At 37.6% G+C, this 16,045-nt stretch overlaps 1 protein-coding gene across 1 annotated transcript in view; it reads right to left on the bottom strand.

The window, feature by feature from the left end:
* The window catches only part of NKAIN3 (sodium/potassium transporting ATPase interacting 3), a 180,473-nt gene that overhangs the window by 54,398 nt on the left and 110,030 nt on the right, over window positions 1-16,045 (bottom strand). The window contains exon 4 of the mRNA XM_087707016.1: window positions 2,795-2,992. Coding sequence (XP_087563142.1) covers window positions 2,795-2,992 — 198 coding nt within the window. The remainder of the gene's footprint in view (window positions 1-2,794; window positions 2,993-16,045) is intronic.

The raw sequence follows: 16,045 nt of genomic DNA on the forward strand, positions 1-16,045 counted from the left end.
AACTCAAGGCCCAGGGGCTGGATGTGACCCACCAGGTACTTAGATCTGGCCGTTGGGACTGCCCTGAAAACAGTGAAGGACTGACCTGTGGTGCTTCTGCCAGAGAAAACGGGCTCCTGAACTCTGTTATCAGCTGCCACTGCCACTTGCAAAATGGAGCTTGGGGTCCATTTTCACTGGCAGAGGGTTGCAGGAGCTGTGGCAGTCGAAAACGAAGTTCAGGAGCCCATTTTCGCTGCAGAGCACTCAGGCCACCACAGGCGCCTCCGACAGGAGTGACATTGAGCTAGCCACACCCACTCTAGACATGCCCACCCCATCCTCCTGAGGTCAAACATGTGGCCTTCAATGAATACATGGACAATATGATCCCTAAATTTAAATATATGTAAAAGAAATCTAATCCTTTCTTTACCTAGTAGGCATAATAATTTTTCAGGAAGTACTCAATAATGGACTTCCCATACCAAACATGAAGATATACTGATACCATACCACCTGAAACTAAGCAAAAATTTATAGAAATATTAGCAGATTAAATGTACAGAGCTTGAAATATACTGAACTATAAGAGCATTTTACATAGTAGTGGTAGATTAAATAGGATTAAATGCCTTTCATCTGATAGTTTTGAGTGATTTGTTTCTTTGAAGTAGTCTAATAGTATGAGAATAGTGACTACCTTATAATTTCTATACATAACAGAAGTTATATTTCTATTCTTGTACAATGAGAATGTGTAATGACATCATTTTAATTATAAACATCATTTTCACCATTGCGTCAATAAGAAAAATCACCCATTTCAGAAAAGACAATATTTTACCATCCTTCTCTCATCTACCATTGTAGTGATGAGAGACCATCCTATCATTGCAGTGATTAATAATAGCTATGTACCATACTGAAAATCTTGGAACAAAGGACTTGCAAACCAGAGTGTACAAAACTATCAGGTATGAGTCCAATATGTTTGAAGTCAATAGTTCACAATGTACAGAACATATCAGAGAGCCTAATTCATAACTTTCTGTATAACATTTACATATTCCATTGCAGCGATGGGGTTTATAAGAAAAGAAAGGAAAAGTGAATGAGTTTTTCTGGATTCAAAAGAACAAAGATAACAATGGGACCATTTTACTAATGCAGTGAATAAATTTCTCATCTTAATGGTTAATTACAAGTAATTGACAAATCTATGTTATGTTAGCAAAAAAATAGCTGTCCTTAATATTTTGAAGCTTATCCTAGGCATATAAACTGCTCCTAGATAATTAGAGAAGTTCATTAAGTCTTCTCTTTCATTTATTTTTCTAATTTGATTTGCAAATCAACATAAAGCTTTATTTTAATTTGCATGATAAAGTAACATGGATTGCCATATTGCATAAACTACGCTACATGTTCCAAATGACTCTTTTAATAATGTTTTCTTAATTACTACACTACTTATAATAGTATTTTCTCCTTTCTTGCAAGTGAGAGGAATTCATTAACGAATAAAGATTATATCAAATCTGAATAAATAAAGAAGGATCAGAGAATCACATGAAAACACAAATATTAATCTGTCTAAATTTAGATTAACAGTTTAAATCATGTAAAGTATGAACATGTTTAAAATAATATTCTCTGCATTGCTATGAATCTTATTTAATGCAGTCAAAGGTTGCTACCATGGGAAGGTACCAAATATTCAGATTGTAAGCCAAATCATGATTTCTTGCACCTGTAGAACATCTATAAGAGTGCTGCTTTTAATGCAGCTTTTATCTACTGTCATGAGTACAACTTTGTTGAACTTCCATAGACCTTCCATAGAAAATTTATCTGCAGGTGGTATTAGATATTAGTCTTGTATTCCTGAAACAGCTCAGCATAGACAATATGTACATGACGCAAATTTAATAGAATGCATTGTACAGATTATTCTGTAGATGCATGAAACAATGGATTTTTATATCGCTGGACAACCAGATACATGTGTACAATATGAAATTCTGTAATGGTTCTACTGATGAAATTATATAAAAATTCAGTGTCTAGGGAAAATAAATTTCCTAATAAGTTTAATATCTTTTCTTTACATATGAAACAAAAACTAAGAAGCTTTTACATTAATAAGTTTCTTCTATGAGCACCTTTGGCATTAAAAAATAATCTTAAAAAATAGTCTTTTTTTTATAACTATATATCAGGGGTGGGCAATTAATTTTCCCTAGAGGCCATATTAGAAACTGTGATTGTTTTGGAGGGCTGAACCAATACAGTTATGAAGGGGGGGTAGGCACACATGGATGTACATAAGTAAATTTTTAAAAAGTTACCTTCAAAATAAAAACAATGCAATTGTATTGTGTGCATGGTGTACACTTACTTACATATGATTTGTAATTTCCAATTGACTTCATGCAGACTGGACAGGGACAGCTAAAGGGCCAGATATTATATATATATATATACACACACACACACACACATACATACATACATATACATACACATACACATATACACACACACATATATATTGTGTGTGTCTGTGTGTGTGTAGACACAAACAAAAAGAACTTGTGAAGATATTTTCTGAATTTTGAACAAAAAGCACCAAAATTTAAAGCACATTTCATATCAAAATATATATGCAAAACACTTTTTAAATTCTTGTTTTTAAAATTTTTTTTTAAAGTGGCTGAATAACTGAAAGTGGCACACACAAAAAAGCAGCAGTGGCAGTATGGAAAAAAATATGTAAAAATAAAAATATCCATAAAGGTAAATATGGACTTACAGAGAGTAGAATTTGGATGGCACTATGAATGACCTCTAGGTACTGAAAGTCAATTATGCAACCTGTCACAGAGACATAGGAAATATCATCTATGATCCCAGGAGCTGAAGGGCGCACTACTCTTCGTATGCAGCCTGGCCCATGTTCTCGCCACCAAGATCGATGCATTGAGATGTTAAAGGTCATGAGATCTGTTTCCTAGTAAACAAAACAAAATAAAGCATTTTCAAAACATAATTTTAATAATGTAATATGAAAAATATATTCCAAAGGAAATGCATACTACCACAGTAGTTTAAAACAATGGAAGTGAAAATTGCCTGTAAAAAGAATATCATCAGTCTTCTTTTGGAAATGTCACATGTTCTTACAACCTAGACAGATATTTCAGTCTCTATTTCCAAACATGGCAATAAAGTATTAACTGAACTATAAAATGAGCAAAGACAAAATATTTCATCTCCTTCTTGAAACATAGTGAGCTTTACCAACATTTAGCAAATATGTAGACAATATACAGAAATTCAAGATAATTCTGAGAGGAAATGTACAATGTTCTTTTCCCATGAATTACTAAAAGCATCTAAAGAATTCCAATTATTTCTTACTATCTGAACACTTTTGTCTACAAATCAAGAATGTTTAGCGTTAAGAAAAATAACAAATATATTATTTCATGGCTTCCAATTCTAACGTACAGCTCATTTTGTTTAGGATTAATTTCAGCGCAGAGATAGCATATCATACCCTAATTAAAGCAGGAAACCAAAGGGACAGGGAAAAATATACAGTATCTGTCCAGTCAGTTAAAAGAACCTGAGACATTACATACTGATATAATGCTATAATCTAGGCCTTACACTGGGAAAGGTTGAGGGCAAAAGAAGAAAGAGACGACAGAGAATGAGGTGGCTGGATGGAGTCACTGAAGCAGTCGGTGTGAGCTTAAATGGACTCCGGGGAATGGTAGAGGACAGGAAGGCCTGGAGGAACATTGTTCATGGGGTCACGATGGATCGGACATGACTTTGCAACTAACAACACTAACTAAATCTTACAAGGCCTGTAAATTGGACCTGGTTCCTTTGATTTTAGATACTCCATAAGGAGAAGGAAAAAGCTCTTTTTGTTCAATTGCTGCTATCCAGCCTTTGCCTTTTTTTCATAAATTTGGTCACTATTCACCATCCCCATGGTTTTTATTTTTCTTTGCCACCTATTGTGGATATTAAGCTTTGCATGTTCATTATTGTTTGCTCTCTATTTTTATTCCCTCACCCTTACGAGCTGGCTGTTTGAATTGCTTTTACATGTTGCAATATTCAATGTTCCATAAATGTTATACAAAGGATAGAATATGATGATCTGCTGGAATAAAGCCCAATGAGTCTTTCAGAATTAATGTTGAGATCAGATGGCCTCATTAGAATGATAGATTGAGTCATTAGATACTCATCATTTAACACTGCATGGTAATGCCATTAACAATATCTCGTCCTCCCACCTTATAAGAGTAACATTTGCTTAGATAAGACTGGTATTAAACTATTCTTAATTCTCATTATTGATGGGACAGTAATTTACAGATGCAGTCATCTGTATCTAACAATGTGGAAAATACTCATTCAAGAAAAATATATATTGTTGATATTTAATATGCAAAACATAGCTCATCTATTCCTGCTTATAATGATTATTTTTACTAACAAATTTGTTGAATTCATTTATGTCAGTGAATTACAATGGTCAAGTTGTTTTTCTTGTAAAAGCCCAGGAAATAGGCTCTGTGGTTCCTACTGATTGCAACATAATTTTAGTTACTTATGTAAAAGTATAGTTATAATGTAGTAACCACAAAGGAATTAATAGGATTGAAAATGTTCTGGCATTTTTGTTTCTTTATTAATGCTCAATAGATATTAGGATTAACCACCCTAAGCAGGAATAGATGTTTTTAAAAACATATCATACTTATTCCATATACTCATGAGACTTCTTTAGAACTTGACAAAGAATATACATGATGCATCATATATAAATTGTATTTCAGCTTCTAAGATTGACCATGTAGTCAGTTTCAGATCAAATTTAAAAATACTCTAGTCACTTGCACCTGAAAATAAATTGGAGATGCTTTTCAAGGACCAAGAAATTATTCAAACATTTCTATTACCTTTCAGGTGCTTCCATGAAATGAAAAACCACATGGGCTTTATTTATTCTGAGCTTCCCTGAAACTGTGCTAACTTAACTCACTATCTCCAATTTGAAGTCTACAATGTGGCTGATTGTTAGTTGTTTTTTTGCCTAGGGATTCTATAATTTTGTTTTTTAATGTTGAAAGCCACCCACAATTACATTTTTGTGAGTTGTGGCGTTATATAAACCAATAAATCAATCAATATTTTCTGTACAATAAGGCAGAACACAAACTTAGTGCAGACATTTGGTCAATATAGAAGATTCATATGGGAAATGGTTTCTATTCTCACATTCTATAAATGTTTCAATGTAAGGTATACATTATATTTAAGCACAGTGAAAGAAGAGAACATTGAAATAGCCACACATAAGACAGCAATAGCATTTAGGCTTATAGTCACTTCACAGTGCTTTTCAGCCCTCCCTAAGTAGTTTACACAGTCATCATATTGCCCCCAACAATCTGGGTCCTCATTTTACTGATCCCAGAAAGGTGGAAGGCTGAGTCAACCCTGAGCCTTTCAGAATCAAACTCCTGGAGTAAGCAATGAGTTAGCCTGCAGTACAGTATTCTAACCACTGCACCACCATGGCTCTTGAATAGATGAAATCTATTTCACATAAAATAAAATGTCTGTACATTTGCACAGCAAATAAATGGAAATAAATCTATCAGTTGACAGATCAGGATTATTTGACATTTATGGACAAATAAAGATAGTTTGTCACAGAGAATCTACAAGGGAGAATGAGAATTTATCTCTTATTCTTCAAATCAGAAAGATTTGCAGCACAAAATAATTATTCCAGTTAAAAAGTGGAAATTAAGGATTATACTATTTTTAAAACACCTTGTGACTTATGTAAAAGGTTAACCTTCATTAAAGTGGACACTTAACTCTAGAATAAAATGATTAATGACAATTTTCAAATGATGTTTGAATTTATTTTTAAACATGCAGGAAAAATTCAGATCATCCAATTACCTTTTTACCAATTACATCAGATACATCTCCATGATTCCCAAAGGGTAACAAAAGTTTGGAATGTAAAAGGTTAGTAGATAACTATTCTATTCTTAAAACCATTACTTTTAAAGTAATGGAGACTTGCACTTTTTAAAAGTGAGGAACACATGTGAATTCTTGGCAATGAAATTATCCAGATTTGTAGACAAAATAGTCTTAGGAACAGACAAAGGAAATGAGAATATGGAAATAAAATATCATTTTGATTAAACCAATTATGTGCAAACAACTTAGAATTTATTCTTAGGAACTACATAAGCCGATTTACAAAATAATCTATTCTTAACCCACTCCCTCAGGTCTTCTGAGGTAAATTGAGCACATCCATGATAACAGAAAAACAGAAGTGGAAGAGACCTTGGAATCCTCTAGTCCAATCCCCTGTTCAAGTAGGAGACACTATACCATTTTGGATAAATGGCTTTCCAATCTCTTCTTAGAAAATCTCTAGTGAAGGAGCACCCACAGCTTCTGTGGGTAAGCTCTTCCACCGATTAATTGTTCTCCCTACAGGTATTTGTCCTTAATTCTAGATTGGATCTCTCTTCAATAAACTTCCATTGATTACTTCTTGTCCTGCCCTTAAGTGCTTTGAGGACTAGATAAATCTGTGTGACAGTCCCTCAAATATTGGAAAATTGCTATCATATCAGCCCTAGTCCTTTTGTTAAGACTAGACATAGCCAGTTTCCACAACTGTTCATCATACACTTTAACCCTCAGTCCCCCAATCACCTTTGCTGCTCTTCTTTGCACTCTTTTTAGAGTCTCAACATCTTTTTGTGTTGTGGTGACCAAAACTGGATGCAGTATTCCAAGAGTGGTCTTACCAGTGCAATGTACAGTGGCACATAATCTTCATATTATCTGTCTATTGATGCAGCCTAGAACTGCATTGGCTTTTTTCATAAATGCAGCATGCTGTTGACTCATACTTAAATGGCTGTTCACTAGGACACCTGGATCTCTTTCACAGTTGCTGCTGTTGAGTCAAATGCCATTTTTTTCTATACTTGTTCATTTGGTTTTTCTTGACTAAATAAAGGATTTTACTTTTCTCACCAATGAAATGCATTTTGTTAGGTAGGTCAAGATCTTTCTGAATCTGAGCCTATCTTCCAAATCAATGGCTATTTCCTCCATGGAAATGGTTTGTTTGTTTGTTTGCTTGTTGGATTTATATACCGCCCTTCTCCCAAAGGACTCAGGGTGGCGTACAACATTAAAAAAACATATTACAAAAGTTTAAAAAAATTAGATAGAATATCCAAAAAACAAACCCAATTAAGATTAACAATAACATTTAAAAAATTAGATTAAAATTAACAATAATCAATCATTTATTTTATTTTGTTCAGGCCAGGCTGGCTTGCTGGAAAAGCCAACTTTTTAGGGCGCGTTGGAAGGACCGTAGGTCAGGGATTATACGAAGCTCCGGGGGCAGCTCATTCCAGAGGGAAGGCGCTCCCACAGAAAGGCTCTCCCCCTGGGGGTTGCTAGCTGACACTGTCTGGCTGACGGCACCCTGCGGAGGCCAACTCTGTGGGATCGCACTGGACGGTGGGAGGCTACCGGTGGCAGTAGGTGGTCTCGCAGGTACCCTGGGCCTAAGCCATGGAGCGCTTTAAAGGTCATAATTAGTACCTTGAATCGCACCCGGAAGACAACCGGCAACCAGTGCAGGCCGCCTAAAAGGGGTGCAACATGGGAGCATCTAGGTACCCCCATGATAACCTGCGCAGCCGCATTCTGGACCAGTTGAAGCCTCCAGGTGCTCTTCAAGGGCAGCCACATGTAGAGAGCGCTACAGTAGTCCAGGTGAGAAAGGACGAGGGCATGAGTACCTGTGTACAGAGCATCCCGATCCAGGAAGGGGCGCAACTGACGTACCAGGCGAACCTGGTAAAAGGTCCCCCCTGGTCACGGCTGTCAGGTGTTCTTCTAAACTAAGCCGCATTTTCAGGAGGGCTCCCAGATTGTGGCCCCTCTCTGATGGGGCTAAAATTTCTCCCCCTATCATCAAAGATGGAACAAGATGCACAAATCAGGATGATGGAAACCACAGCCACTCAGTCTTGGAGGGATTGAGCTTGAGCCTGTTCCTCCCCATCCAGATCCAGCCTCCAGGCATCAGGACATCACGTCGAGGGCATCCTTTGGGTGGTTTGGGGTAGAGATGAAAAGTTGGGTATCATCAGCATAGTAATGATACCGTACCCCAAAACCATGGCTGATCTCACCCAGCGTTTTCATATATATGTTGAACAGGAGGGGTGAGAGAACCGACCCCTGGGGCACCCCACAAGTGATGTGCCTCGGGGCCGATCCCTGCCCTCCAGTCAACACAAACTGTGATCGTTCCGACAGGTAGGAGGGGAACCACCGTAAAACGGTGCCCTCCACTGCCAACCCCCCGAGTCATCTCAGTAGGATACCATGGGTGATGTTATTGAAAGCCTCCGAGAGGTCTAATAGGACAAGGACAGAGGAGCAGCCCCTGTCCCAGGCCCACCAGAGATCATCGACCAACGCAACCAATGCTGTTTCCGTGCTGTATCCGGGACTGAAACCCGACTGAAATGGATCCAGGTAGACAGCTTCATCCAGGTACTGGGGAAGCTGACATGCTACCACACTCTTGACAACCTTCGCTACAAAGCAAAGGTTGGAGACCGGACGATAGTTGGCTAAAGAAGCTGGGTCCAGGGAAGGCTTCTTAAGGAGGGGCCTCACCACCACCTCCTTCAAGGCAGTGGGAAAGAACCCCTCTCTCAACGAAGTGTTGGTAATTGCCTGGAGCCAGCCTCGTGTCACCTCCCGGGAAGCCGAGACTAACCAAGAGGAACACAGGTCCAGCATACAAGTGTCAGCACTGAGTAATGGGTATTGGTATTTTCTCCAAATTTGATTTCTCCTTCTATTTTCTCATCTAAATCACTTATGAAGATGATGAAGAGTCTAAGACAGAACCTTGGGATATCGCACTGAATGCTTCCTTCATACATTTGTGATATTTAATCTTTTTGCTTAAGAACCAATAATTAACCATTAGGTTAATTTAATAGTGAAGAAGAATATCTGATAGATGAAGAATTTAAACATTTATATATCTGAAGAAAATCTTTAAAAGAAAATAGATCATGCAAATAAATAATGATACAGCAGTTCATGTGCAATGATTGATTGATGACAAGGCTCTGTAGTTCAAAAAACTATAAACCATGACATTAACTTTCTTCATAAAGCAGTCAGTAGCTTGAGGCCATCTCTATTTTTGGAATGGCCTTTTAACCGGTATCTCACTTTGCATTCATCTCATGGAAAAGATCCTTGGGATCTATAATTCATATAGTAGCTTGAATTATAATGATGTAGGTCTGACCCTATCCTTTATTTTTGCATAAAATTATTAGAGGATGTTATATATATAAATTCAGTCTAAATCTACAGGGATACAGCATCAATACCTTTGCTGAAAACTGCTTGTGCAGTACAGCTAAGAAAAAGATCTTTCTGATGTAAACTTATTATCATTGTCTAACTGGACTACAAGGACAGATTTGTATTTTCAGCATGACAGTAGATGCTAGCTGGTATCTGTAAATATATTTGGGTAACATCGAGCTAACCAATATCTACTTTGCAATGAGGTTCATTAGGGCCTTAGAATTATAAAATTAGAAGAGGAGTTGATCCCACATTTGGGGTGAAAATTTAAGAAAGATTTCCAGTTAAGAAATAATTAATAAAATAACAATAAAGATTCATATTATTGCTAACAATTGTTTGCAAATAAAAAAAAGGTTGAGATGCAGCCCAGGTTTACATGATACCATGTTTTCCCAAAAATAAGACAGGGTCTTATTTTCTTTTTACACACAAAATATGGCTTAGGTGTTATTATGATAGGAGGGTTTATTGTTTTGGGGTTGCCGGGTGGCTGCTCTCTTGCGATTGGGCTCCCAAAGAGCTGGGTACAGCCTCATGAGCGAATGGCTGTGTTGCTGTCGCAGCAGCGCAACACAATAGCCATGCTCATGAGCAGCCACCTGGCAAACCCCCTTTCCACACATGCAGAGTGCCATTCACTGACCTAGGGGTATCACCAAGCTGCATGAGCACCTGTTCACCACTGCCCAGCTCTTGCCTGGCTTGGCGCCTTCAAATTGCCAGTGAATGGTGCTCTGCACGGCTGGAGAGGAATTTTGCACGAGCAGCTGTTCCGCTCTTGCTCTCGCACCTCCTAGCCTCACGATGCCCTGGCCCAGCTCTCCCTGCAGAGCCAGGGCAGCTACACTGCCGCCACCACTGCCACCGCCATCTCAGCATGGCTTTTTTGGGCGGCTTCCAAATCAAGTCTTCTGGCAGTGGCCGCTCTGGGCGTATGCTCTATGGTTGTACACACTGCCGACAGCCATCCCACAACCATAGAGCATACACCCAGAGCGGCCACTGCAGGAAGACTCAGTTTGGAAGCTGCTGAAAAAGTCATTCTGGGATGGTGGTGACAGCAGTGGAGGTGCCCTCGCTCTGCAGGGAGAGCTGGGCCAGGGCATCATGAGGCTGGGAGGCACATGAGCGAGAGCAGGACAGCCACTCACACAACCCCCTTCTCCAGTCGTGCAGAGCGCCATTCACTGGCATTTCAAAGGCGCCAAGCTGCAAGAGCTGGGCGGCAGCGAACAGAACTTCACGCGGCTTGGCGATACCCCTAGGTCAGTGAATGGTGCTCTGCACGGCTGGAAAGGGGGTTTGCCAGGTGGCTGCTGTTCCCAGCTATTTGGGAGCCCTCTCGCAAGAGAGCAGCTGCCCAGCAACCCCCCTCTTCAGCTGGGCACAGCGCCACTCACCAACCTAGTGGTATCCCAAAGGCACCAAGCAATGCAATCACCTTTGCCCGCCCCCTGTTTCCCGCAGCTTGGCACCTTCGGGATACTGCTAGGTTGGTGAGTGGCGCTCTGCCTGGTCGGAGGTGGGGGGGGGTTGTCCAGGGGTCTTATTTGCAGGGGAGGGCTTATATTTTTGTCCACCAGAAAAATGTGCCATGGCCTTATTATCAGGACATGTCGTATTTTCGGGACACACGATAGAAATCTTGCTGTCAAAAACATCAAAAGTAACATTGCTAGCTTGCCTTTTTTGCATAAAGTTAGGTGGTGTTTTATTTAAAACTTTATATTTAAGTTTCCTAAATAGAAACATGGCCTAATTAAATTTCAAGTTTTTATTTTAGTCTCTTGCTGTGAATTCTGTTTCAATAAAATTTGTCAAAAGTCTAACTTGAATTTTTAATTATCATGTTGATGTTGAGAAAATTGAGAGTAAAAGTCAATTATCTACTGTATATACAAAAGTATTGTTTTATCTATCTGTACATTACAACTGAAGAGTCAAAATTATGATGATACTGTTTTCCTAAATTGGAGAAATAAAAAAATGATAGCATTACAGTGTTTATGGATTCCACAACAGAGGTTTAAGGAAAATAAAATAAAGTATTTGGTTATTTTAAACACAGATGAAAAAATGTTTATACTCAAACATCCCCAGATACACTTCTGTGCTTTTAAAGTAGTCAAATGATGCAATATCTAAAGTATCATCATATACAATTCCATCAATTTCAAGTATTGTCATGATAATTCAAGAACCATTTATCACATTTATATTATTTTCTCTACAAATGTTTACATGGTGACACTGGTTGATGAAATATTGTGGAGAACTCAATATTTCATAAACCTACGCTATTTCAGTTGATCCTACTACAGTACTACACAACAATGGATTTTGAATCTTTAACCTGGACTATTACATTAATTTTAAAAGTTTTAAATATTGACTAATACTTCAGTCAATAACATGCTATTTTTTTGCTAACCACCTTTTAAAGAATAATTGTAATATTACAATATTTGTATACTATATTTATTCTGGTAGCAGTATCTCTCTTACTTGTTCCAGTAAAATTAAACTGAATTTGCTGCAGTTTGTTCAGTAAAAAATACCTTACCAATACAGTATGATGTATATAATACTCTTGATAAATCTGAAAAAAAAAATTCAAACATGAATTTTAGGCGGTAATGCTGGTTTTTCAGCTTTATTTCTTTGGGAAATATTCTTCTGACGTCTGCAAAAGTTCTTAAAATCGGTTTTTTCTTGTACTGAAACTTTGATATAGAAACATGGCAAAGGGATCAAAGGGTTTCTTTGTCGCATTTGGAGGATTGGACATGATCCTAAACAGTGTCTAATTACTTTGGATAATAGTTTGACTCCCTCTTCTTTGTGGCAATTTCCGATATCTCAGGGGTTGCCACAAAGAAGAGGGAGTCAAACTGTTCTACAAAGCACCTAAAGGTAAAACAAGAAGCAATGGGCAGAAACTAATCAAGGAGAGAAGCAACTTAGAATTAAGGAGAAATTTCCTGATAGTTAGAACAATTAATCAGTGGGCCAACTTGCCTGCAGAAGTTTTAAATGCTCCAACACTGGATATTTTTTAGAAGTTGTATAACTATTTTTCTGAAGTGATGTAGGGTTTCCTGCCTAAGCAGGGTGTTGGACTAAAAGTCCTCCAAGGTCCTTTCCAACTCTGTTATTCTATTCTATTCTAATTACTTTCATCTGCTTGTTACAGTGAAAGGGAATTCATAAAAGATATGTATGTATGTTTTTTATTCAATAGTTTGTCTGTGGAACGTAAGTATTTTTGTTAGACTGAATCAGCTTTGTAGCTAAGCTTAATATATCTTCTCTTTACATTAGAAGAAATAAGAAAGAATATAACCAAACTAAGTTTCAATAATATTATAAACCTTATAGCTGAGACATATTTCTTGTGTCAAAAGAAAGAACTCAAGTGACTGAAAGTAAATTGTGTAACATAAAACAATAAAGCTCCATACTATAACATTTGGCTTCAGGCTAGCAATTTATGCTTCAAGAAATTATAGTCAAAAATTAGTTGAAGACATAACATGCCTGAATATTTCAATTTGAATTATTGATGCAGACTGAGGAGTCTGCCTTAAACAGTACACTTTGGGTATCACGAGGAATGGTAAATAGTTAATTATTTTATGTCTTATTGGTAAAGGACACCATGGGAATTTTCTACTTCAGCTGTTCAAATAACAGGAAGTCCTTAAGCACTCTGCTTTCAAGACAACTCCTTTCAGTAAGGTGACCAGACGTCCCAATTTCGGCAGGACAGTCACGATTTATAGCAATTTGTCCCGTGCCCCGTGGCATTTTAAAAAAGTCCCGATTTTCTGGCTTCATGTTGAAAGCCCAGTGGATTTGCTTAAGAAATCCTAACCGGGGCAAGACAAAAGACATCTGTCTAAACCCTCTCTCTGTCTCAGTACTTTCATTGAAGATAAAATGTTAAAGCAAGAAAATGGACCCCCCCATGCCCCTTTTACCTCATTTTATAAGAAAAGATGACCCAATACCATAGAGCTACAGGAAATACTTGGCTAGAGAAGTCGCAAGTGTTCCTTCTTGGATTTTCTGGACGGAGGGGCATGGAAGTTGGAGGTCGGCTCGTGTGGAAAAAATGGTGGCAAAGTTTCTTTGAAAAATATTTCCCTGACTAATTTCACCATTTTAATTTGCTCAGTTCTTTGTATTAACATCTACATCATTCTGGATTGACTTGGAGTTACTGCCTGCTGGTAAGTGAGCTGGGTTTTTTTCTTTTATTTTTTTATGTATTTTAAAATATTTTAATAATTGTGCATAGGATTTTTTAAAATAGTTTTATTCTGTGTGGATTCTTTTTTTAAATTGTCTTAGAAATAAACCATTTTTAAAAATTCTATGCACAATACTTTGAAATATATTGTGCATAGAATTTTCTAAAATACTTTTACTTCAATTTATTCTGTGTGGAATAGTTTGAAATGTTTTACTTCAATTTATTCTGTGTGGATTCTTTTTTTTAAATTGTCTTAGACTATTTAAAAAAAGATTCTATCCAAAATACAAAATACCAGCTGCAGCTATTCACTTAAGAACTGTGGGAAGAAAGGTGGTATAATGGGCTTAGTGGCCAAAGTTACAATGGCATTGAAAAAAGTGACTGAGGACCATTTTTCACACTTAACGACCGTTTTCACACTTAGCGACCGTTGTAGCATCCTCATGGTCACGCGATCAAAATTTTGATGTTTGGCAACAGATTCGTATTTATGATGGTTTCAGTGTCCTGGGGTCATATAATCACCTTTTGACAAACTCAAATGGGGAAACCAGATTCACTTATGTTACTAACTTATCAGCTGCAGTTATTCACTTAAGAACTATGGCAAGAAAGGTGGTATAGTGACCAAAGTTACAATGGCATTGAAAAAAGTGACTGATGACCATTTTTCACACAGCGACCATTTTCACACTTAGCGACCGTTCAGCATCCTCATGGTCACGTGATCAAAATTTTGATGTTTGGCAACAGTTACAATTTATATTTGTAAATTGTAGTTATGTTGAAATAAAAAAAAATATTACAATACTATTTTTGCGTTGTCTGAACATTTTTGTTGCTCCGTATAAAATTTGTAATCAACTCCCTCCCCCCCGGTCAAAGGTGTCCCTCTTTACCAATCTGAAAATCTGGTCACCTTACCTTTCAGGAAAACTTTGGAACAAAGTAAGTGAGAAGTAGACCTGGGAATCAATGCTCTTTTCAGTTTTGGATGGTTCTGCTAGAAGTGAAATTATATTTAAGTCTAAGATTTTTAATTATTTAGAACTTAAAGCAAAACAGAACCTCTTGCTTTTTTCAGGTAGCTTTGAGCTGATCTCCAAATCACTATTGGTGTGATGCATTTGTGTGGCCCAAAACCTTTGAGTTGAGACAACTACACTGTTGTGCTTATAATGGGAGGAGGAATGGGAGGGAGCCATTATTTCTTTTTTCCTTTAAAACAAAAAATAAATTAACATATGTTCCTATTGTTCTTGACAATTATCTGCACTCAAGTGAAAATGATTACTTCTCTCTGCTGTCACTGCAACCTATATAAATGTAATACTTTGCTTCACCATCTACACATATGAGATGAGCCGAGGTGGCGCAGTGGTTAGGGTGCAGCACTGCAGGCTACTTCAGCTGACTGCAGTTCAGCAGTTCGGCTGTTCAAATCTCACCAGCTCAAGGTTGACTCAGCCTTCCATCCTTCCGAGGTGGGTAAAATGAGGACCCGGATTGTTGGGGACAATACGCTGACTCTGTAAACCGCTTAGAGAGGGCTAAAAGCCCTATGAAGCGGTATATAAGTCTAACTGCTAAAATATGTTATATTTCTTGGCTATTTCTGGTCACATGTCCACGAACCTGTCCATCTTCCTATTTGAAAAAACTTTCCTAAAATGATTACTCTTTCAACCTGTCATTTTGGAGACAGTTTGGTGAGAGCATATGAAATAGCCTTTCCAAACTGCTCTTTGTAACATTTTCCTCTGTTCACACATTGAAATTGTTATTCTTTTGTGAATTTGTTTTAAAAAGTATAATTAAAAAAACCTCCTACAGAGGTTTTTTATGTAGGTAAGAATGCATCATTATAAACACACAGCTATAAAAAAGGAAGAATACACTTGTAAGGTAAGATAGCTGAAACAGTGCATCAATCTTGATAAGTAGAAGTGTCCCTGGCTGCATGCTTGCAGCTTTTGTTTATGGATTCTCTATCTGGATGAAGGATTCACACAATGCATCTGGCTTGGCAGTGACAGTGACCTTACCTGTACTTAGTGGTAGTACCACACCAGTAGGCACCATAGAGATACAAAACAGCAGAATAGACCCTGTATTACATCCAGACACCAAGAGTATGTAGCGGATTTTCTGTGGATAAGAACCATTGGCCCAGGCTATTTCTATCATTAGAAAACTAGCAGGAAAACTCACTGTCATTGCCAACTCAGTTGCATCTTTGTGAATTGTTTATCCCTGCCACTAACAGTTGAAATAAAACAGCTGATTAGAAAAAAAGTTCAAATCACAGTTAGT

This window comes from Thamnophis sirtalis, unplaced genomic scaffold (assembly GCF_051295495.1).
Source record: "Thamnophis sirtalis isolate CommonGarterSnake01/CBP01778 unplaced genomic scaffold, rThaSir2_p1.2 scaffold_2, whole genome shotgun sequence".
NCBI classification, from domain to species: domain Eukaryota; kingdom Metazoa; phylum Chordata; class Lepidosauria; order Squamata; family Natricidae; genus Thamnophis; species Thamnophis sirtalis.